The sequence below is a fragment of the Aspergillus affinis genome (genome assembly GCF_023601865.1).
Source record: "Aspergillus affinis strain CMG 70 chromosome Unknown NODE_154_length_74922_cov_92_515011, whole genome shotgun sequence".
NCBI lineage: Eukaryota > Fungi > Ascomycota > Eurotiomycetes > Eurotiales > Aspergillaceae > Aspergillus > Aspergillus affinis.
The window spans coordinates 39,873-63,989 of record NW_026515935.1 but is presented as its reverse complement, the minus strand read 5'-3'; the positions used below and the strand labels follow the sequence as shown (position 1 = coordinate 63,989).

The 24,117-nt window shown below is 47.6% G+C and overlaps 2 protein-coding genes across 2 annotated transcripts; one reads left to right on the top strand and one right to left on the bottom strand.

The window, feature by feature from the left end:
* Positions 1-10,118: 10,118 nt before the first annotated feature.
* flbD (putative MYB family conidiophore development protein FlbD) lies at positions 10,119-11,111 on the top strand (the record flags this gene model as incomplete). The annotated part of the gene is made up of 1 exon (XM_053094225.1): positions 10,119-11,111. The coding sequence occupies one exon, from the start codon at positions 10,119-10,121 to the stop codon at positions 11,109-11,111; it is 993 nt and encodes a 330-aa protein (XP_052950995.1).
* Positions 11,112-22,171: 11,060 nt separating this feature from the next.
* Positions 22,172-23,660, bottom strand: KD926_002535 (PP2C family serine/threonine-protein phosphatase; the record flags this gene model as incomplete). Its single annotated transcript, XM_053094224.1, has 2 exons — positions 22,172-23,156; positions 23,227-23,660. 2 exons carry the CDS (start codon positions 23,658-23,660, stop codon positions 22,172-22,174), a joined length of 1,419 nt encoding a protein of 472 aa, XP_052950994.1.
* Between the last annotated feature and the right edge of the window lie 457 nt (positions 23,661-24,117).

The following is a 24,117-nucleotide window of genomic DNA, read 5'->3' as shown; positions in this document are numbered from 1 at the left end:
TCTATAGAAACAGGAGCAAAGAACAAGTGTGTGTGTGTGTGTGTGTGTGTGTGTGTGTGTGTGTGTGTAGCTGCCACATGCTCTCAGTGATATTGACCGAACGGAGCAGAAAGATGAAGCAGTGAAGAAACTCGAATGTGATGGTGCCGATTCTAAGTCATGTGCCGAGTCACCATTTCGCCACCCAAAAAAGTCAAGCACGTTCAAGCAGTTACTCCATGCCTTTCACAATGCGCATGATAATCTATCAGCTTTGCTTGACTTTAGTAGAGATGACAACAGCAACTTCCAGTATATGTGTTTAATTAAGAGATTCACACCTTTTTTTTTTTTTTACCTTAGGGACTGAAGGATGATGCCCTTCGTCGGTGCTTCGATCCTCATAAGATGCACCAAGTTGGAACTTCCTGGTAACGATGCTTACACAGTTGTTAACTCAACAGTCCTTGAAAAGTTCCTGGGATTACAGGAACAGAACGAGACAGTGCCCAACGCCAAAGGCTTAAATCAATACAGTTTCGTCCACGTGGTAAGATAACGGCCTGGGAACCAGCAGCAAACAATTATTTTCAAATTTGTTGGCTTTGCGCAAGGTCAAGATATTGGCTTTGCAGTTTGCCAATGGCCATACGTCCACAAACACCAAGCTTATGGCTTTCTGAAAGGATCGCGACCAGCCGGTCGACTGGAAGGTCTAGACTGAGAGAACAGAGAGTTAAACGCACCCAAAAAGACCGTTCAGCCGTAAGGATCCTCGAAAGAGGGTTGGTTCTCTTGTGCCACTCACTAGCTATCCATAATCCCAGAATGCCCTCAGGTGCTGACCATTCTTACCGAAGTAAAACCGACAAGCATGCACCCAGGCTTTCAAAAACCCGAACCCTACCCACCAGCGTCCCTCCGTGGTGGCAGGGCCATCGATAGCGTCAGCCAACTTGCACGGCCCATTGCCACCATCACCAATGGTGCCGTCGTTTCCACGCGGTCATACAAAAGAAGTCACGAGCGTAGCGAGGCGGCCGCGTGCTCGCTCCGTGTCCACTTGTGGCTTAACGGGGGTGTAGGGTCGAGACAAAAACCAGAATGAGCTATAAGCATGGCGCCTGGATGATCCTCTATCGAGCGTCAGGTCTATTGGACTGTTCAACCGGGTCACTTGGCAAAAGCACGCCGGGGATACCCAACCCGGATGTTTGGCTTTCAAGCCCACGTCCACTCAACTGTCGATCCAAGGAAGAAGGGAATGCTAGAGCAAGAACACCACCTCCCTCATCGGCAGCTAGGCGAAATGCCTCTTCACGAAGGCCGTCGATAAGAATCTGCAACTACTCCGTAGTAGGTGTCGGGACTTCCAGCAAGGTCTAAGCGAGAGGTAGCGAAGACCATTCCTTCCCCTTCAGCCTTTTCGCAAACGATCGAACGGTCCGTTGAGCTTAGAAGACGTCCTTCGGCGTCCTGGTTGTCTTCCAATTTTCAAGTCCCGCGAAGGTACTCCGAGTTACGCGACGTACCGCAAGACATTCTCGCTACAACTCTACATGGCAACACCGGCCCTTTGAAGACGTAGGCGAAGCCCGACTACATGTACATACTAATGCGGTGATACGGTCGTCTCTGTATTGTACAAACCACGACACGACGCAGTAGAAACCGCGAGCCTATGGCAGCACAGAGGGATCCGGAGTCGAAGGCCTGTGTGGATGTACAACTGGATAGAGAAACGTCGATTGGCGGTGTTGTTTACCTATGGATAATGTTTGCTACGGGTTGTGTCTCATTCCACCGTACCAGTATGTACCTAATGTTTACTTCTAGATTTTAGCGCCTTGGCGCTTACCGTATTGCTTTGTGTTGCTACAGACTTGTAGCGAGAAGAGCTCAGTATCATCTGGACTTATTATTTTTGTTTTCATTTTTATTTTATTTAATATTGATTTTTATCATGATGAATATGTTGGAAGGCGGGTTACTCTTAGTGAGGTTGGCGGTGACGGTGGAGGTTAGAGCTGCAGCAATCCGCCTCTTCAAGTGGGCTGGCTGTACCTTCAACCTTGTCACCTGCGGCCTATACTCCGGTCGGCGTACAGACCAGGTAGAGGCCAAAATGGCCCTAAGCCCTAACGAGGTTGGCGCGCTGCCATCCAAGCCGGGCACTTGGGCGAATCGGGAACCACATGGTCCCCGATAGGGGACATATGAACCCCGACCGAGGAGGGCGGCCAATAACGCCGCGGGCACCTTTTTTTCTTTTTCTCTTCCTTACTAGTCCCGTACCTCGACGTCATGCTCCCAACGATCGAAGTACCGTCGGGTGTAATTATGCGGCATTGAGAGCGCGGGAGATCCGGGTATCTCGATCAACTCCCTCCCTACATTGCCTAGTGAGTTACGTATGTACCACGACTTGTCCATGGATCCTGAGAAAAAAAAAAAAAAAAAGGTTAACCGTTTTGAGAAGGTTGACAAAAAAACGATCGACCCACGATAGCTATCGAAAGGAATTCATTTATCGCTTTTCATCCTTCAGCTTTCACAGTAGGTAAATTATGCGAGAATAATAATCCATGATATTATATCCGGGCAGATGTTTGGTTACATGTATGTATTGATGTATATATGTATGTATGTAAATAACAATGTACTGTACATAGATACATACACTTCATTACCTGTAAATGCAGGTGCACAGTTAATCAATCTGGAATACCTAAGATGTCCGTTACAGGTGCTGTGCATTTTGACAACCTGCTACCGCCGACGGAGTGCTCTTACCTTCCCCCCGGAACCTTGCCCATTAATTAATCTATGGAGAATTGGAGATGCCTGTGTTTACTGTAAATTAATTACCCCGTCAAGTGACAGTAGATCCTGCTCCGTAGTAACGCCGAGAATCCATGTCCACATTCCATAGTAGGAGTATTGCATACGTTGATATTTACTTTATCCATACAGAGTACGGTAGGTATCTGGGTTGTAAGGATATAAACTATGTATACGGATACAGGGTGAGAAACACCTTTTCTTTTTTTTTGCTTTTTCCCATACTTCCATCTCTCCTTGGTTAGGATAGGCAAACTCCTAACTGACAGCGGGGTGCTCGGGCCTCCTGAGGTTCGCAGAGAAAGAGGCCCGACAGTCAGGAAACAGCGGCGGATGCGAGAGAGCCGTTCGCTCCACTCTTCACTGCCCCCCCATACCTGGTAGTACAGGAGGGATGTCTATCCTGCAGCCAGATCCTTGGCCGACCGTCCCCCTTTTGCCTTTCCAGTGGTTGCACAGCAGCATCCGGCGTGGGAGGAATTATTTACGCTTTGCGAATGGTGCTCATGACATCCATGTTCTCTCGAAACGTGCTCGAGGAGGGGGGGAGGGGGGACGTGACACCTTACAGGTAATATTTCAGGGGACATTTCTACTATTTAATTTTTCATCCCTTCATAAAGTGCATGCACAACACACCGTAGTATGTAGTACATAGGGTACGTACACCGTTGGTAGCCACCTGCCTGTCTCGATTCCTTGATCTCCAAATGCCAAGCTTTTCATACCGAGTCGAAGGAAAAATACTCAGTACATGGGTGCCTGGGGCATCCTCTCGGGGACTTACCCGCCCCGTGTTTTTTTCTCTTCTTTTTTCTCTATCTTATTTTTTTCACACAACAGAACAGGGGCCATCCCTGTCGCCCAAGCGCGCTAAAGAATCAAACTACCAGGGTATATCTCAAATACTTCCCGTGTCTCTGATTGGTACCAATGCCAGGGTACGCCGGGGACCATCGGGCTAGCACTAAGTGGTGGTAGCACCGTCAATCCTTTCTCGAATTTAGACTGCAGCGGGCTTCGTGATCAATCAATAGTTGCAGTTACTACCAACTTCCGCCCACCTGGATCGGGTTGCAATTGAGGATGAGATAGATCGATGGGTTAGATGCGGTAACGGACTAGGGTCAGCAGCCGTTTATCGGCTTTGTGACCTGTATCCCTGAGCATCCTGGGCCATGTTTCTTTGTTGGTTTATTATTTTATTTTGGAGGTATGTTATATCTGTTCTTTGCCTGGACCTTTCCCCTCCCTCCCCTGATGTTGCTTCTCCACGTAGTACCAGGAACCCAATTGCAGAAAACGATACATCAGAACGACGAGAGAAAAAATGGAAAATAATAATACCTATTATTATGTATGTACATCCGTTTGCTGTTTGTACCAACCTTGAACCTCCGTACCACGAGGGTGGATCGCGAGGTGTACCTACCCGTCCACATGGCACTTCCGTAACCTACCACGACGTGAATGGCGTTTGACGCCAACTTCGATAATCATCGACTCAGCGTTTCAGTAGTCAGTCAGACTTACGAGCACCCCGAGGACCTCCGAACGGAGCTAATGATTCCTAAAATATACTTTCCGGAAGGAGAAGGATTCACACGGGCACCATCGTAGGTCTACTCCGTACATTGACAGCATCCAGGGAGGGAAAAGAGTTGTCATGGGATTTGCCCCACTGCCCTTCGTTCTGGGTCCCTAAGTGCACCTACGGAGTCCGTAGAGTAGATAGTTAGTGTAGCGGTTCTACGGAAATATTGTTGCGGTCGTCATAATGGACAGTGGATGCCATTTCCGTCGAAAAAAAAGATATGGGGCGTCACATCTTCGAAGTTTCCCTGGTTCTAGAGCTGTCGGTCTTCGACATCCCAGCTCAATTTGTTCAGAAGAGACTGTAGGGTGCACTTGGAAGTGCCACTGTCGGGGTTACGAGCAGATTAAGCCTTATCGATCCTATTGTTCAGATTTCGGCTGTTTTACTGGACGACCCTTGCCCCCCTCCTTCAGATTTAACATATCGTAAATGGAGAGCATCGCGAGAGGGAGCCGTGGCGGAAACTGCTACCAAAGTGAATCAAACCCGGCGGCTGGCCCGCCTATCATTGCCTGAAGCGGTCTAGCGTGGCCGCGCGAGAATGACAAATACCTTAATTTGCCCGCCAATCAGGCCCCAAGGCAGCGCACTGGTTCGTCACGTCATGTAGAGTCGTTCAGGGGTTCGTGCTTCTACCCTATTTTAGCTCATTCGTTTAGATAGGATGATCGATTCAGATGGCGGTGCTTGTTTGATTATTTCTGGGACTCGACCTCACTTAAAAAACTGCGTGCCCCTTTTTAAACCGCTTTGGGAAAGAAGAAGGGCATGTTAACGGCCCCTTAGGCTCTTAGCCCGTCGTGCCTGTCCTCCCGCGGACTTGTACCTGGAGCTAGACGCAAGCGAGTAAGAGGTCCCCGATAGCCCGGGGAGTTACTGTGTGACAGATTTGACAGAGCGAGTTTATCCACCATGTTTGAGGCCTTTAGCTCTGCTATCATGCTGGGGCGGGGATCGTCGGCTGCTCTGTGCTGTGGGAGAGATTTGTCAAAGATGAAAAGTCTTCAAGCTACTATTGACCTCGGTTATCACAATGCCAATGTGTAATTTCTTTTGAAGGCACAAGGCGAAAGACCGCCTGAAATAACACATGGCCTACAAGGCTAGATCAATTCTCATGTAGACGTCATCACCAATAGTCCGGGTGTGATATACATCCATAGAGCTCTAAAGTTGAGGGATTCATCGGGGGGACGTCATGATTGATCAGATCACACGCCTCCTGAATACTCGAATACCCTGTGATAACTACATTTGCCGAAGCTTATTTTTCCCACAGACCATGGTCTTGGTACCCAGGAAGAGGGGAAATTCAGATCGTCCAACCACACAGGCTCATTTCCGATCTGTCTCAAACGATCAATAGGATTCGTGCCAATTGATGGCGGCTATACCTGTGGATACAAGAAAAAAACAATGATAGCCGGCTAGCAACCCTCTTTGGTCTACTCTCTTGTATGGTGGTTTTTAGCTTCTTTTTCTACGCCCTGCCGGTGCGCCCCATTCCAAGACAGCGGGCCCGTCCGGGATAGAACCATATTCAAATCAATGGATAGAGGATACTTGCTGCACTCCGTACTCCGTAGTACCGCCGAATTGGCCCTAGGATCGATTTAAAATAACCGATGATGCAGCTCGAGGTCCCCGAAGTCCCCGATCAATCGTACCTATCATTCATGCAGGAGTTAGCGCTACTACATCGAATACAATGGGCCCGTTTGTTCGCTAGGTGCCTGGAATGTACTGTATGTGTGCACGTAAGGTGGAGAGGTCTGGGTAACTATGCAGCAATTCGATTACCAACAGTCGAATACGACGCGCATACTCGCCATTGTGGATTAACCAGGAGCAGATCCTGAAAGGAGAGAAGAAGAGAATGCTTCGATGGACCTGTCATACTTCTACCGCATTTCCGATATAAGCGAGCTGGGTTGGGACCCAGAATCCGGACAGACCCTGCAGCTAAACGTGAGTCAGGTTTGTGAATGTTGGACGTTGATTGGGCTATGGGGATGTTGGAGGTTTGCTTTTTCCTATCTGATGCTATTGCGATACCAGCCTTGCCCATCGGATACGGACTGGGTTTTCTCTATGTATACATATGCGTCCGAGCAAAATATATGTATCACTATACAAGGATATAGTATATTCATAGGCCCTCGCCGACCACATAAGTTACCAGGTATGGCTTGGTTATCAAGCACATTGCTACTATGTATGCACCGTATGTGTTTACGGAGTAGGTGGTGAGTAAACATTACACTCAACACACATTACCAAATCAGGCCTGCGCTGCAGCACACCGATACAAAGGTAAGTGCTCCATTCCGGATCAGCGATTGCGTACGATCCCCATGTCGATCACAGCCCGGTCCGGTAAAAACAAAGTCAAAATATTTCAAATTGTGAGAGGGCACTAGATGGCCCTGCGCCAATCATGGTCCCCACACAAACGGTTCATGTCTGGGAGACTGGGTAACGGCCCACGGGGGGTGGAGAGATCAGAATAGGGTACGGAGCAGCGCGCAGAGGAGTTTCTGTGTGGGTGGAAGATACCTAGCTGGCTGGCTGAGCCGCTGAAGACTGGAGACTTGCCATCGATATTGTTTTTATTTTTATTTTATTTTATTTTTAATTCTCGCCCATCCATAAGGGAAATTGTAGCAACAGTCCATTACGGAGTACACCTATCATGCATAATGATATAGGGTCGATTCAATAGTTCAATCCCCCCTCCTTGGGGTATAGTACTCCGTACACCACATACAATTCATAGGAGGACAACAGGATCTATCATGGCCGACCACCGACCCAAACATGGATGCTGGCCGATGCTCCATCGTCAGTGGACCCCGATTCATGGTTTCCTGTTTGGAGAGTCTTTCTCGAGGCGCTTTCTCGCTGCCCTCGATCTCGGCACAGCTCCTCGACCACCCACACACCAGTAACCTGACACTAACCATGTTTTATCGGCGGGAGCCAGATCTTTTTCTTTTTCTTTTTTTCCCCCTTCCCTTTTTTCTTTTTCTTTTTCTTTTTTTTTTTTTTGCCCCTCCCCTCCCCTCCAGACTCCAACGCACGCCTGGTCGTTTCTTCCCCCTGCTTCCCCTTCTCTGCCCCCCCCCCCTTCCCACCATTTTTCATACTGAAATCCAAAATTCCGAAATTCAAGCCTGAGACCGCCCCAATCCAAGAATAACTCGAGTCACAGGAGTAACATCACAGTCAGGATCCGTATGCTGTCCACTTTGCCTTGTGTCTTTCCCATTTTACCTCCGCCAGACCGTTTCTGCCGCTCCCGTTTTCCTGTCAGGGCCTGAACTTAGACGAGCATGGACCAAATCACCTAGAACCAGTAACCCACTTTCCTACCCATCGGCTTGGTCGATGAATCGCTCCTCGCTCAGGAAAGCGGTAATTGGACGACGTGGGCGGTGATCGGATCTTGGTATTATCATTTCTTTTTTTTTTTTTTTCTTTTCTTTTCTTTTCCCTTGTTTGATCGGTAGCATGGAATTGCTCGCCCATGCTTTTTCTTTCCTTCCCCCCCCTTATGTTTTATTTTATTTTATTTTATTTTATTTTATTTTATTTTATTTTATTTTTTTCCCGTGTAGGCGTGCGTCAATCCCGTATATCGTTTAGTTTATTTTTCTCGCCCGACTGCTGCAACTAATGGTCAAGGCATGGCATTAATGTTTCTTTTCCTCTCGTTTAACCCCTGATCTCACCCCCACTAGCTGCACACAAACACGTACCGGTGGACTGGGACTCTGGGAGACGGCAAGATTGTCTCTGTCGAAGTAAAATAACAAATTCTAACTAGACTATAGGGGATATATGAAGATCCTCGCCCTACTCCGTAATCTAGAACTCGGAAGCGCTTGTAAATAATAAATATCGACAAAATGTTATATCCAGTAGTGTAGCTATATCCGATGTTGTGCATTACGTAGTATCACACTGTTAATCCACAAGGTAACACACCGTGGATTTCCCAAAGGGAATCGTTTCTGTTTCTTACACAATATATCGCTCTCCCCGAAGTATATGGCCAGGATCCTCGACGGAAGTCAATAAATAGAAACGAGATGTACATCCTGTGTTTCACACAACCAGCAATAGTACTGCTAACATCCCTGCTGCAACACCGATCCGGTGGTAGACTCAGTCACTATAATCATATAGTGGCAAATCTCCCCCACGATCTAAACGCCAGCTGCAACAATTGATAGCTAGCCTTCTTTTTCTTTTTAATTTATTATTTTTTTATTCTCTCTTTCCCTCTCTCCTTTTTTGCTTTTTTTCGAAGGAGGTCATGGGTGCCAGGTTGTGGTTGCTTCGAAATTATTCCCCTGTCAATGATGGATCTGACTTATTCCTTAAAGAGATACTGCATACTAGTACGTTAGCACCTTTTCCAAGTTCCCCACTTGTGTAATCATTACGATTCAGGTCGGTCGGGTGTGTCTGGTGGGTAATTTTGTTCTCCCTCGACAACAGAATGCACGGGATCAGAGACTGTAGGCAACCCTGTGCGGCTAAAGAGTAGGCGGTGATTGTGTCTAGGGATGGCTCTCAAGGGGCTACCTTACTCTGTAGGCAAACGGAAAGGTAGCACTGCCTGAATAGGTAGGTGACTAACATGGACGAGCATGCTGTCATAATTCCATACAAACATAGTGACAATACATTCATACATTCAATACTTTGGATACTTTACCGACATCGTTAAATACCAAAGCGTAATAAGACGGGGGCCCTCCACCCCTGCCAGGAAATAAAATAAAATAAAATAAGAGTTCAAAAAAATTTATTTTTTTCATTTTTAATTTTTAATTTTTTAATTTTGAATTTTGAATTCTTAATTATTATTATTATTTATTATTATTCCTCCGACAACTGTCAGCTCCGAGATCTTGGATCAGATCTTCTCCTATAGCGTGCTCTGGGTGTGGAGCAGTAGTCCATTTTTCTCTGACCCGTCTCCCTGGTCATTGTATTCTTCTGCTGCTGCTTGTTGCTATAATAATTGATCGTAGCCTTCATCTCCATCCCTTCTCTATGTTGCCTTGTCCTTCATCTTTATAAATCTCAAAGTCCTTGTCTTCCCTCCCCTCCTGGTTCAGATTTTTCCCACAGGTATAACTACCACTTGCGAGAACATCACCTTGGAACCTTAATCCTCAACCTCCCAACCTTACTTTCAAACCTCTCCCAAGTACCTGGCTGGATTGGTCACTGCTCCCTGACTACTCGAATCCTTTTGTTCTTCACACCACCCACACATACAATTCTTCGGACTTTGTGCGGTTCGAGTCTCTTGGGTCTACGCTAAACCCTCACGGTAAGAACCAACTTCCCTTTAAACCTACGTCAATCTTCCCCGCCCGCGTTCTGCCGTTGTGGTCGTTTGTAAGGCACACTCCGTGCCTGAGGTTTTATTGACTTCATTATTACTTTCCGTGCCGCCCATCTTGCCCTTACCTCATCCCGACTTCACTTACCCACCCACCCAACGCTTCCTCTTCCACTCTTCCACTCTTTCTTTTTCGTTTTCATTACTGCTTTTATCTTCCGTGCTTTGCATCTTTATTCTTCTGATCTCCATTTCTAACTTCATCGCTTAGAAATTTAAATCAAGAAAAAAAAAAAAAAAGAAGAATCTCCAAAGTTCTTCGAACTTCCATTTTTATTTGAAATGGCTCCCACTCACCGTCGAGGACCTTGGGTCCCTGAGGAGGACCAGTTGCTGCTTCAGTTGGTTCGCGAGCAGGGCCCCAATAACTGGGTCCGCATTTCCCAACACATGCACTATCGGTCTCCCAAGCAGTGCCGGGAGCGCTTCCACCAGAACCTCAAGCCATCGCTCAACCGGGAGCCCATCTCCGTTGAGGAGGGGATTATGATTGAGCGCCTCGTGAGTGACATGGGCAAGCGGTGGGCCGAAATTGCCCGACGACTGGGCAACCGCAGCGACAACGCGGTCAAAAACTGGTGGAACGGTAGCATGAACCGGAAGAGACGAGGCCTGCCTACGTCAGGCACACCTCATCCTGGACGCACCTGCAACGGCCGAGTCGAGGCTCCGTATGCGCGCGCTTCGATCAGTCTGAGCAGCCCAATCAGTCGCTCTCGGTATTCATCTATCTCTCACGATCGTCCTTTGACTTCCTGGTCGAAATCGCCCTCTCGGAGGGACTCTTGCTCAACCACATCCATCGACTGCCCCCGGCAGTTGACCCCGATTTACACACTCCCGGCCCTCAACCGTCCCGTCGAAACCCCCTTGACCTCGCCTGCTTTCTCCGAAGCCTCCAACACCCTCTCAATTGAACCTCCTTCCATGGTCTCCGACCACAACTCAGTTTCATCCGCGTCTCCCCGAACCGTCTCTTCCCCGCAGCTCCTACCCTTCCCGCTTGATCCCCGCCAGCAGTACGGCGATTTGCGCAGGCCAAGTGCACCACTCCAACCCTCGGACGATGTCTACTTCTCCGCTGGCCACCCAACAGCCATGGAGCCTTTCTCCGATCTATCGCTCAAACAGCGATGGGCTTCCGATCGTCGGTCGTGGAACCAACCCTCTGCTCTCCTACCGCAGACCTGGCCCATGTCCCCGGAGGGGCCTCGCCTGAATAAAGCCGAAGCTCCCCGTGATTCTCGCATGGGTCTCGACAACCTGCTCAATTAATGACCGCACGACTGCCTGCTTTACGTTCTACTGTGTTGATATTTGCTTTCCAAGGTGATTTTCTGGAAGCGTCTAATGTATATGTGTGACCACCGACCGATGTCTCTCTTTTGACACTATTCTTTCCTTTGTACCTATATCCTGTATATCTTTGTTGATTGTTTTGCCCCTGATTCCCCACGTCGGGTCACGTGGGTCATGGCTGGTATTCTTTTTTCTTTTTGGGTGATCGAATCGTTTTGGCGGGTTCAGTTTTCCCCTTTGAGCTGATTCTTTTTTTGTTTCTTTCATAAAAAGCATTTGATTGGAAACGGCGTTCTCTGATTCTGATTTCACGGTCACTGTCGGGTGATCCGGTGAATGTTTTGGGCTCATAGAAGGTCTTGCAGTGGAGATTACTTCCGGATTTTGAACGTTGACTTTGCATGTATTGGTTATTACGGAAGATTTTCGTGCTCGGACTTAATATTAATACCCCAATGTCTTTTTTTATCCCTACATCGCTCTCCATTGTTAAACTGATTGTATTTCAAACAACTACCGTCTCCGGGTTTCCATCTGTATCTGGGCTCTCGTACCGACAATGATGGCTAGGAAGTGGCAAAACAATGTGCCCATCTCCATTGTTGCGACGTGAAAGGAGGGCCCACAGGATACGACACAGCTTATCCTCCGTTGTTGGTGGCTGGCTGTCACCAGCTCTTGTCTCCCAGTGAAATGCCACAGACTCACGAGCGATACGCAAGGGGTGGTTAGAATTTACGAAGCGGACGACTAGACCTCCACCGTCGCCCCCATCTCATCCCCCTCAAAATAATTCATAATAGGGGGTTTTTTTTTTTTCTTAACAAAAAGAATAAATTAAAAAGAAAAATCAAAACCAAGAGGCGTGGACCAAGTCCAGCGTTCGCATGCATGGAAATCTATCTTGGGAAGTTGGAATCGATGGGTCTATTTGCAATCCAGCTGATGAGTGCCATCCATACGACCAGACAGCCACCAATCCTTCCTCTTCCTCTCCGAGCCTTTCATGAAACCCGATGAGTGGATGTATGGTTCATGCATTCCTGCCAGTAGTAGCGACGGCTTGGATTCCTGGAGCTCCGCTTCATCGTCGACTCAGGAGAAGGGGAGGGGAGGGGGGCCAGAATGCCGCATCAAACCTTGACGCGCAGTGGATGAATTCCTTCCCAGTTATCCATCTTCGAGGTAAGGTTGATACCTAAACTTTATCCTCCACCAACACGCAGCCAGTTTCCCATCCCCTCCTTCCGCCTGTCTTGTCTGGACCGTTCGTTCATGCTGCTTCGCCCTTTGCTTCTCGGCCCCCCTTGATCATCAACGGTTTGGACCCGGAAGATCAGCTCAGCTCATCGTTACTTCCTCTCTCTCTCCTGACTATCTAACTTGCCTAGGTGCGCGTTTTCGATCTACGAGCTGGGCCATATGCATTTCGCCCCTCGAAATCCTGGGGAAATTCGTTGGACCCCGTCGTACTTGGTACTTTTGTCGCTTTGGGTGTACATACTCCGGATTCGCTACTCGGTACAGGAATCGGGGTCTGCGGGGATCAACCAGTTCAAGAAAACAAGGCGAACAGAAGGAGGTCGCCGCCACAGGAACCGGCGTCCGACACCTGCGTGGCCACGACTTTGGCCTCCAGCCTCGACTGACCCGGCGTCTTCTGCGATTCGTATTCCCCGGCTTACTATTAGCAGCTAACTACCACTTCTTCCCCTACCTGACTCGCCACAACGCTACGGATGCAGCAGCCACCGACAGATGTGCATATGGTCCCTGCAACCATGCTGATCCAGGAATCGGCGTCGTCGAACTGCAATTGGAACAACCGAGTCCTGCGGTATCAGGAAATGGCTATTATTGCCATCTCCTCCGTACGTGCTACATCTAAGAGGCATCTGTCCGTTTCAGCCAGCCTTCGTTCGTGGCAACTCAGGCTTACGTATCGTAGGTCCTGCTAACTCACTAACTGGTTAGTTACATACCGGGTCAGCTTGGGCAGTTGGACCCCAGAGGCGACTCGAGGCGTGAGTCGACGAGGACGAAAGTACCTCTCATAATCAGATTGACATTGATTACCTACTGATTTTCATCGCCGAAGCGGAATGACTTGGCTGTTGCCGCTTCGCACTGCTTGCATCGATACACAATAATACCTGCCCGTTACTTCCTACTGGCCACCTAATTAGGGAGGTGGATGATTAACTAATCAATAAGTTAGTTATTGACATGAACTGTGAAACAGATAATTGAATTCTTCTGACTCAGTGACTACAGTGTAACTACAGGGGTGCTCCAAACAAACCGGATTCAAAAATTCTTCAGGAGCCGTCTTGCATAGATGAGATGATCATAGAAATTACTCCACGATCTTTTTTTACCTGTGATTTGGAATACTGATCGCTAGCGTTGAAACTAGATGCGATTAGTTCCTCGCTACTTGCGCAACGTGACGTATTGCCGTTCCGATCGATCGTGATGACTTTTTTTGATTTTCGACTTTTGCTGCCGGCGTGGGTAAATCGGCTCGGCCTGTGGAGACTGACCGTTACCAATGTGCGCCGTCCGTTGAAGGGCGATTCGAATCACGAATTTCACTGAAAACGATCATGAAAATGAACAATCTGGTCCAGTGGTTTTACTCAGTAATGCTCTCGACCCGACCGATGCAATAATTTACCCCCTGAATCACCTCTCCGCCCAACGGGGAAAGCAGAAGCGACTTCCAAGGGGCAAATGAATTAACGTATATTGCAAGTTAATTAATTCAGTGCCCGGCCTCAAACCAAGCAATATCTGACAGTTGAAACGAAGCTAGCTTGTCTGATCGGCCTCAGCACTTAATATCTAAAAGGGGGGATTTTTATTTATAACCGAGCAAGCGCCCCCAACAATTGTCGCAAGATCTGCTTTAATATATTGCAAGTGGAGCTTGGGTGTTGGGGAAGGCAAGCGAAAGGGTGAAGCTTACTATGCGTCGGAGGAAATGTAACGTCAGGATTTCAGGGTGAGCGGGCGCAGAAGATGGAATCATGTTAATAGTATGTATGTACTTACTTCGTAAGGGTAAATGAATTCGTAACGTTGCCTCGTCTACGGAGTTTTCCGTACAGTATGCTGCCATCATACTACCCCATGGAGTATAGACTTCATGTTTAAAGATATGCATACTGTGTAGGCGAGGATCAATGACCCACGACGACCGTTCCAGATAGATTACTTCTGTATCTCATTTTTCGGGTCTGATCATAATAGAACCAAATATAGCGCAGATGCGTACACAGATATCCCCGTATATCTCCGTAACTCTGCTCAAGTCTCAACACAAAACGCATCGAGGAAAAGACAGTTACACTAGTCTTACGACGTTATACCTAACTGTTGACAACCACGAAGCGAGAGAGAGTGAGCAAGCAAGAGGGACGTTTGCGGTTTAATCATGGTTCTAAAAAAAAAAGAAAAAGGAAAAAAAAAACCTGAAACTTGGCTTGACTCGGGCCCCTCGACCCTAACCCTGGAACCCGTATTCCTGTTCGGGAAAACGCTCACCCCCCTCCGGCCCTCCAGAGCCTTAAGACTAAAACGCGGCGTTCCAACAATTCATCTAGAAGCGATGATCTGCTCATGGCCCCTGCTCGTTAGATAAAAACGCTCCAACCGACCCATGACCAAGGGTCGACTAGCGTGTGATGTGAAACGGCCGCGCCCTTAAGAAGCCCACGGTCTATCCAGTGGAAACCTGGGGCTTTCTAGTTTAGTTTGGTTTAGTTTATTTTTTTGTTGGCCTGTTTGGTTTGTTGATTCTTCTCTGCCCCCTTCTCTTCTATTTCGTTCGTGTTCTATTAATCACCCATCCATCCATCGAGGATGTCGATGACTCGATGGAGCGGAGCTGTGGGGCTTGGAGAAGATGATTGCTTTCATTTGTTTTTGTTTTTATTTTTTATTTTTCTTGTTCGGCTCGCTACACGAATCCAAGCGTTGTTGGTTTTTTGGTATAGATACAACAACGGGAAAGTAATAAACGATGCTCCTTGGTGGATGTGTTGGGGGGAAACGTATTCCACACGAATGACACTCGAGCAATTGGCCCCCGACCCGGACAGCCGGACTCAATGAACTTGAGGTAAGTCTGTGCGGTGACTACACAGTAACTATTCGTACTAGTAACTCACTTCTAGTACGGAGTACGTAGTAGTAGATGGCCACAAGCTCGGTAGGTGGATCTCGAACACGATCGAGTTTTTCCCAATGCTGAGAATCTCAGGGTGAGCAATGAGCATGGATTCCTTATGCCTTTATGCCGATTGTTTATGAAAATAACGTCTTTATTAGTTATTTTTTCTCCCCTTCGGAATCCCCGTTTTAAAGTTGTCCTGCACAAAAAAGTTAGTCTTTCGTCCCATGAGATCGGGTATATCCGATCCAACATAACCGAGACGGGATTCTATGCAAGACCAAGGAAGCACGGATCTGTTCAACGGATGTCCCAAGTTCGCACCCCTCGAGACCGTCAGACGCTAAGCCAAGTCGTACTCCGTAATAGTGGATACGACACCCGACCAGTCAGAATCATCGAAAGGGGGAATAGAGCCCAGATCAAGGTGAAGGAAATAAAAAAAATAAAAATAAAAATTGAATTGAGCAAATTGTGGTTCTGGCTCGACTCTAACCTCCCCGGTGCTAGAAAGACCTTCCCTATCAATTAATAAATTTACGAGGTTAATTTAATTGAGGTGGATATTACTTCTTCTTCTTCTCCAAAATCTCCATATCATAAACAACAATACTCCATATTTAGTGGTCGGTCAAACTCCTGCGCTACGCCATCGTGCTCCATGATCCATCTTCACCGTCTCGCGAAGTCCAGCATTTCCGGCCCCTCTGATTGGCGAGCGGCCGTCCAAACTATTGAAATTTTAATCTGCGGAAGAACGGAAAATGACAGGGGTCAAGAGGGCAATGCATGCGCCTTCGTTCTGCCTTTGCATATGCAAGCCCTTAGTAATAAACCTGAGGAATTTATTCATTGTTGTTTCGAGATCGCGAGAGGATAAGGTGACTGACTGAGTGAGGGTTGGTTGGTTACACACAAGGATGAAGCAGGTTCAAAGGTAGTATCTCATGGTCGCAGTAACCACCTGCCATTTGGAGTCAGAGAGTACGGGCGGGCAGGTATTCTGTACGACCTTATACGATCGAGTACTCTGTAATTCCACCTCTAGAACCAGGTGGATCCCAGCTTGATTTAGTGCGGGCCGGTTGATCAATGCCAGCCTGAGCAGGACGTTGAGATCAGACCTCCCCGGCCTGATCATTGGCCGACGGAGGATCTCGGGGACCCGCTGATCTGCCAAACCATTTTGGGTCTAGGGTACCCGCCCTACCGGTCCGCCCGTGATCGGCGGGAGGCAATTTGAAAAATGTCTGTATGAAGGATGAACAACGCGGTACGGAGTATTTCCATACCTCTAGAACCCGGTCATTACCTGACCGATCCTGCTCCCCGCGTCTCCCTGGTGCATGCGACCGGTATTCCCTGGTATCAAGCATCCCCGGGGAACAACGGTGTTCAGGGGCTTCGGGATCTTGGCATCGGAGAACTCAGCCTCATGGGCTTTTGATTTTATTAAATTTTTTATTTTCTGTTTAATCTACCTTGTACATTCATACTGTACTCCGTACATTGGTTCAACGACCGTGGCCAGCTGAAATGATGTTAAGCTAGGTACCTATCTAGGGATGTGATGCATTTTATGGAATTAATTAAAAAACAGCTGAGACAGAGCTATCTCATCCTATCGCCCGTCACCACTTGCCCTCCCCACCCACTTTCTCTTGTCGGGGAGCTGGAAAGTCAGTCAGTCAGTCATGTTCACCGAGAAAAAAAAAAAAAAAAAACAAGGATGCCACTCCACTAGCCGAGAAATCGGTGTCACCCCGAAAAGAAGGCCCTCGCTCAGGTCAGCATGGGGTCATGAATTACACTGTACTCCGTAATGTTCAGGTAATTTTCCCCCGCCCACCTGGAGAACACACAAGCCTATTTCCTCTTCGGGAGCGAATCAGCGAGTCTCCAATGAGACTTGGGTGTACCTTACCGAATGGGGTATTTGTCATGGGGTTGACACTGTATGGTACATACAGCTGTACATGTTATTTCATGGTCCCCGTGCAATGGAAGATGCCCGGTATATACCGTACCGACACCGTACGGACTGCATACCTGGGGATGCGTCAACCCGGCCTGGCTCGTACGAGTCCAGGACACGCTGCCCGTCGTCGTTCCGGAACAGCCCTTTTCTTGGTCCATACCACTAACTCTGCCGCAGAGGCCAAAGCACAAACCATTCCGGCACAAGGGGTTCTTGCCAAACCCACGTGGACTTGTCAGATACGAGCCGTTGCGACTCGATTACCGCACCGTACGCTGCTCGGTCTGGTATTCTGGGTTTGGGATATGGTATGGGCACTGACAGGTATGGTATTTACTTGCCCTTTCTCTCTACGGTGTAGGTATTTGTCTCAGGAAGTTCCATGTAGGAGGGAGGGCTCAGGGAGGTTTCTTTTTGGCCCCCTCCTTCTTTCTCTTCCTTTGGTGCTAGTTGGCCATCCCCGTTTTCTGGACACAACGGTTTTTGGCAGGTAGAAATCAGATTGAATGGATGGTACACCGTACGGGTAGTACGGAGACCTCGTATGCGTTTCATGGCGCTGACCCTTCGCTTCTTGTCGCTTCTACTGCCTGGTTGATACTAATCTTGGGACCCGAACTTCACCGACACTGCCTAAGAATTTCGATCGATCTATTCTGTACTCCGTAGGTAGGTAGTTAACTACGGAGGATTTGGTTGAAACGGACGCTAGTTATTAGAGTATTTTTATTTTTATTATTATTCTATGGTTTTTTATCTATGAAAGCCCATGTCAATCGAGACTAGAATTTGGACCCTCGCACTTCTTATCCTTTTTCTATTGACCTGTTCTATCCTGCGAATGGCACGGAGTATGTAGTAAGAATGTAGGAGTACAGGACGAATGCCTTCAGGTTCGATTCCTGACTTACGTACCTATCTGATGCAGAAGGATTCTCTTTTCTTTTTCTTTTTTTCTTATTCAGACTCGCGCAATCAGATCCATCGATCTATCTATCTACCTTCCACGGTGTATACATTCGTTCTTACCCCTGAAAAATCCGCCCCCCTCCCCGTGCAGTAAGTACGTGCAGTCGATCACGACTCCAGATAAGGCTATAAACAGGCAAATACAAATACATCCCTGCTTGCTCTTACGGAGTACTTGTTGCTCCACTGACTTTTTTTTTCGGGGTCCACTCGGGCTTCGGAGAGGTGCAGTCACCTTGTCCTGTAGAGTATATACTTGCTACCTGATCTGCCGGGGTTTAAGAACTTGGCTTTTGGTGGAGGTGTATATGGTGTTTATTGGAGGGCGGCATTTAGGCATGATCGGACTACTGTGGGAGGTACATGTACATAGTCCAGTATAGTACATCGGGGTACACGCCCGGGAGGGGAGCTAGTTGGGTATCTACTACTAGGGCTGGCGGGCGGAGGCGGCTAGATGGCTGGCTGCATTTCATCTAATTGAAATTTTTTTGGCCTGTCTTGCGTCAATCTATCTGGTTCGGAGTACTCCGTACCTAACCTACTGGACGGGGTGAGGCCACAGAATTTACGTGTGTGTGATGTGAATGAGTGCTGAGCGCTGAGCCTTGCTAACTAATGCAAGTTATTGGAAGATTAACTGCATAGTGAGCTATAACTACACAATACTCCGTACGGTGTACAGTACGCATAGTTTAACCTCGGGGTGGAGGATAAACCTCGGTACGAGAAGTACCGAGCTTGTATGTATATTTTCTTTTTTCTATATTGTTTTTTTGTTATGATTTGCACAGCTGTACGATGTATATAGGCTCGCTAATATATCTGAATTGGTTTTTGTTTTGTTTGCCCACTCGGTTTATGTTATGTATGTATCTGTTGCATCTTGAGATCAGATCCAATTATCCGATGTAAGCACTACGGAGTCCATCTTCGAACATAGTCATACACATAGTACGGAGTAAGGCAGCTGGCACTAATGAAATAACGGAGCTTCTTCACCTACCGTAGGTCTAAGGGGATCTCCATCCGTAAAACGCCATGGAAAATCATGGATGTGAATCATCTGTAGTTTCTTTTTCTTTTTTGGCCCCCGTACCCCTCCTAAGGGGACAAAAGTACCTACCTAGCTTCTAACCTACGGACTTGCACTTGGCTTGGGGAATGGAGAATGGGGGATAGAGAAGAGAATGGGGTGAGGAACAGGATCGATCTAACATTCTAAATAGTCTTTTCCCTTTCCGTTTAAGGCCTGGTATTCCAGGTATCTGGCGACATTTTCTCACACCTGTCGTTGTCGTCATTGATCTAGCCTTGGATCGATCCCGGTCTTCCTTGTCGTTAAGACCATATCCCTGCCTCTTGCTTACAATAGCTTTTGGTCGGATGCCGAGTCGGGTCGAGTCGATTCTCTCCATCTCTCCCTCCCTCTCTCTCTTCCTACCTGACTAGTCTGTTTCGTCAGGCTAAATAGTCCTCGGTGCTTGTACTAAAACAGGGATTAGCTTACTAGACCGGACTAGTCTAGTTAAGGGGATACAAATCCCACGAGATCCGGAGAAGAATGGTCGAAACCAAACCGGAGGGCCAAAAGATATTTGAAAATAGAAAAAAATAGAAAAATAAAAAATAAAATCAATAAAAGAAAGCAAAAGAAAGCCAGCAAAAGTTATCCAGAAAATAATATAACGCACGCCTGAACAGGCACAGACCTGAGCGGTGGCAACAAAAAACCATAGGGACCATTACCTAGTAGATACTCCGTAGATAGATCAATCAATGTCGAATGCTTTATTTATTAAAACTATTATCTCAGCAACTGCGCCACATTCCTTTTGTCGTGTGAGATAAAAAAAAAAAAAAAAAACCAAGGATCGAGGTTAATTGATTCGTTCTCTGTCTCCCCGCCCCTCTTTCTTCTGGCCCTCTTACATTCAGGCGATGAGGGGAGCTGGGAACGGAATCAGTCCGGGGTTCGAAGTCCGTCTATTGGATTGGACTGGTCACAGGGGGCAAAAAGGCTGAGGGAAAGAGGGATAGGGCAAGAAAGGGAATGGACAGGGAAGAGGGGAAAGACCAACAAAAGGAGGAGGGGAAAAACTTGACGCTGTGAATCCTGACTCGACATGATGCTATGAAACCCTCCTTTCTTGCTCCGAAGTAAAAGCCAACCAAAGTCCGAAGAAAAGGATTAAAAGAAAAAGAAAAAGAAAAAGAAAAAGAAAACAAACCATCCGGCTCAACAAACGGACAACGGGCTTCCTCTTCCTTGTCCGAGCGATTTCAAACCCTGCCGACCAGACAAGGCCAGGACCAGGCACTGCATTGGAAATCCGTCCTCTCCCCCTCCTTCTCCTCTCTTTTGTTTCTTTTTCTGGTGGGCTGGGTTATCCAGCAGCCCGTCGTCATCCCCTCCTTTCTTTTTTCTTTTCTCTCTTTATCAATCAATCTTGAACCTGGTGTTCATGGGGAATAGGAGGAATTGGGGTGGACAGGCGCCTTATGCGCTGGATTTCCTGTCCTTGCGGCTTATTCTTTTTTGGGGGGGACGCTGTGCGTGTTCTGGTGTTGTGTAAACTGGCGTTGTCACAGTCACTGTCTTGAAGAAAATGGACTCTGCCGGGGCCCCAGAGAACAGGGTAGTTAGCTGGCAGACGAGTAATAGTGTAGACGGCTAGGCTATGGCTAGTGAGGATTTAGCTGTGATTTCTACCAGAGGTCCGATAATTAGTCCTATCGGTGCTATTTACTTGTTGGATGTACATATACATGTACTTCTCTAGCACCGTCCTGACGCCCTCGTTCAAGGTACTGTACATATACTGGACACGTGCTGATGACGGACCTTCCTTCCTCGAATCTTGCTTGTATATACGAACCTAACGAGACAAATGCAAACAAACTCGACTACCTGGGCCTGCAACGCTTCTATAACATTCGAAATACAACTTAGACTACTTCTATTCGATGAATGTCCTATTCAGAATGCGAAAAGAACTCAACAGCATACATCCTACCCCAGAGAACCGAAACCACCTATGATGCTACAAAGGGACAACAACAAGCCATGGCCGACCCTACTCTGGTCATTTACATCTAAGCAAAGAATTAGGAGTCGAACCGGAAACAATAAACCATCATGACCATGGCCATGACCATACCTATGCCCATAAACCTGTTCTTCTAGATCAAAAGACACTTCAACAAATAAGACAGTTCCTCGCCGAGATTTCAGCAGATTCAGATACTGTTGGGTATGGCTCATCTTGTCCTGACCCCTTCACAGGGCCTATCGACCCTGTGAATGCTGCCTATTTCTTCTCCTTGAATAAAGAAACCATGAGCGAGTATATCCAGCTAACCTCTATCGGATACTTCTCCAGGAAATCACACCGAATATCGAATACCTATTCTCCTTGACCATGGCTACAAGCACAAGAACGAGTGCTTCCTTCGCGGTATCAATATAGACTTCAGAGCTGGATGGAGATATGAGAAATGTTATAATTGAGGGCCAGATATAGCTGGCTCTAGGATCCAGTATTCGTTTCTCTTTCGAAGAGCGATGTGCTGTGAGGGAGAAAAATGTCTGATTGCTTTCAGCCTGAACATTCAGAGCAATTTCCCTGAATAAAAAGCGGCTATGAGGGAGGAAATGGGTGAAACTATCGGCGGGAAGGTAGGAATGGTTTACTAGCAGTTACTACCTCAGGAGATACTCCGCCCTCTATAGGATTCGACTTTGAATCGATGATATCCGGAATGAACAAATTCCATAAGTAATTGCTATCTAGTCTAATGCTAGAAAGAATATCATTCAATGCATGAATGTTCAACCAAACTAACAGCCTGCTACGGCTCCTGAATCGGATAGTAATGAAATCAGGGTGGGAGCAGAACATAGAGCCAAATCCATCAGTCGCGCATCTCACCTGGATAGAGCCCAAAGAAAATAACCTGAATGGTAATATCATCTCTGTGTGGCCTAGCCTCGGGCGCTCGCAGACTCATAAGAGTTTCGAAGACTTCCGATCTCCCACCGAGCACGTTCCTGGCTAGATGAGTCGCAACGTTGTCATCTTCTAGAGTAAAGGTCAGGGCATTGAAACGACAGAACCGCTCAATCCCGCCTTCCATTCCGGCGTTGGAAGTAGGTAGAGCTTCCATCGGGTGTCGGAGTATCCAGTGGCGTACACACTGCACGGCCTCGTAATTGGAGATCCTATCCCACAATCCGTCACTCGCAAGAATGAGAAAGTCCCCGTCCCGGACTGGCATAGTACGTATGTCAGGGTCTACCGTGAGATACGGCGGCGTGAGACTCCCCTGATTTAGTGGCTTCCCGAGAAATTGTTTGTAGCATCGCTCCAGTTGAACCATAGGCCACTTCAAGCAGTTGTCCCCAAACGAACGGGTCATTGCCAATCCCAAGATGCGGCCCGAGTTCTTATCGATGATTCCTGTTTCGTCTGGATGCTCGCCCACAATGCGATCCCACTCAACTTCGTTAAACCCATTGTGATCCTCAGAAAGAGCAAGGGTCTCCCAGTCGTCTTTGTTTTCCCTATAACGACCTAGAACTGCGCGAGAATCCCCAACAGAAGCTATACGCAGCAGGCATAGATTGGGATCATATATAGCGAGGAGAGCACATGAGCCTGAACAGGCGGGGGCAACGCGAGAGAATGCATGTGCCGTGCTCTCCCCCAGATCCTCTGCCACGTCCATTGCCTCGAGTGCTTCATTCGAGATCATGTTCTCCATCTGATGAAAAGCGCCCCGAATAGGTTCATCGAGGCTCGAGAAACCTCTGGTCATCCCTTCACTCAAAGTCTTCTTGATCTTGGAAACAACGCCAGGGATCAAGGCTCGACGCAATAGGACTGAAGTCGCCCATCCGCTATACAACAGCCAAACCTTAGCTGATTGAAAGAAGACCATTTGGTGAATAGAAACAAAGAGCAACTCACGCATGCCCATCATAAACACCCCAGAAATGCCAATCTTTGGGATCCCCCATGTCAATAATTTCGTGAACGAATTCGTCCTCAATAGGCTCATTGCTGCCGACTCTCACTGAATCCACTCGAGATACCGGCCCGAAGGTACCCTTTCTGGGATAGGCCCGTGTTTGTTCTTCATGTTTCAGTTTTGCACTCGCCTCTTCATGGTTCAAGGCTGGGTATATGCTGTCTATGATTTCCTCCCAATCTGGAAAGTCCGGTTGATTTGGTGGTTGATTGTTCGGGGTTGATTCATCTTCAGGCTGCGGAACTGTCTGACCCGGTTCTTCACTGGGTGGATCTGGTGGAGTTTGACGCTGGTTGTACACAATCAAGCCAGCGCCGATAAGTGCTAGAAGGACGAGATTTCGAGGCCATGTGTTTCTTGGGTCTGAGGACATCGGAGAATTAGGTGGAACGAATGGAAAAGGTTGGTTGTTAGTGGTGTGGAAGTGCCAGGGATCTGCGTATAATGGACGAGGATGCATGTTCGATGAGGATATACCATGAAAACTTAAAGCGCGATGTTAAAACAAAAGACAGACATTCATAATCATAATAACGGTTAGTTAGATATTGATGGACCAGTGAGGGAACATTGAAACGAGGGAACAGAGAAGTCGAGGATATACTCGATAGACAGAAAAGGCAGGAGTGAATTGCCAGAACTGGAATGCCCTGCTTCCGAATTGAACCCAAGCGGAGTATGGTTCGCGATACCTCATGTTTCCTTAAGATCCACAACTTAAATCTGGCCTTGGATTGTGGTGGATATAGGTTACTTGTCTTTATGTGGTTCGTTGATAGTCATCATCACAGCCGCTTTCTCATCACGTACCTCGAGCCCGAGACCTTCTA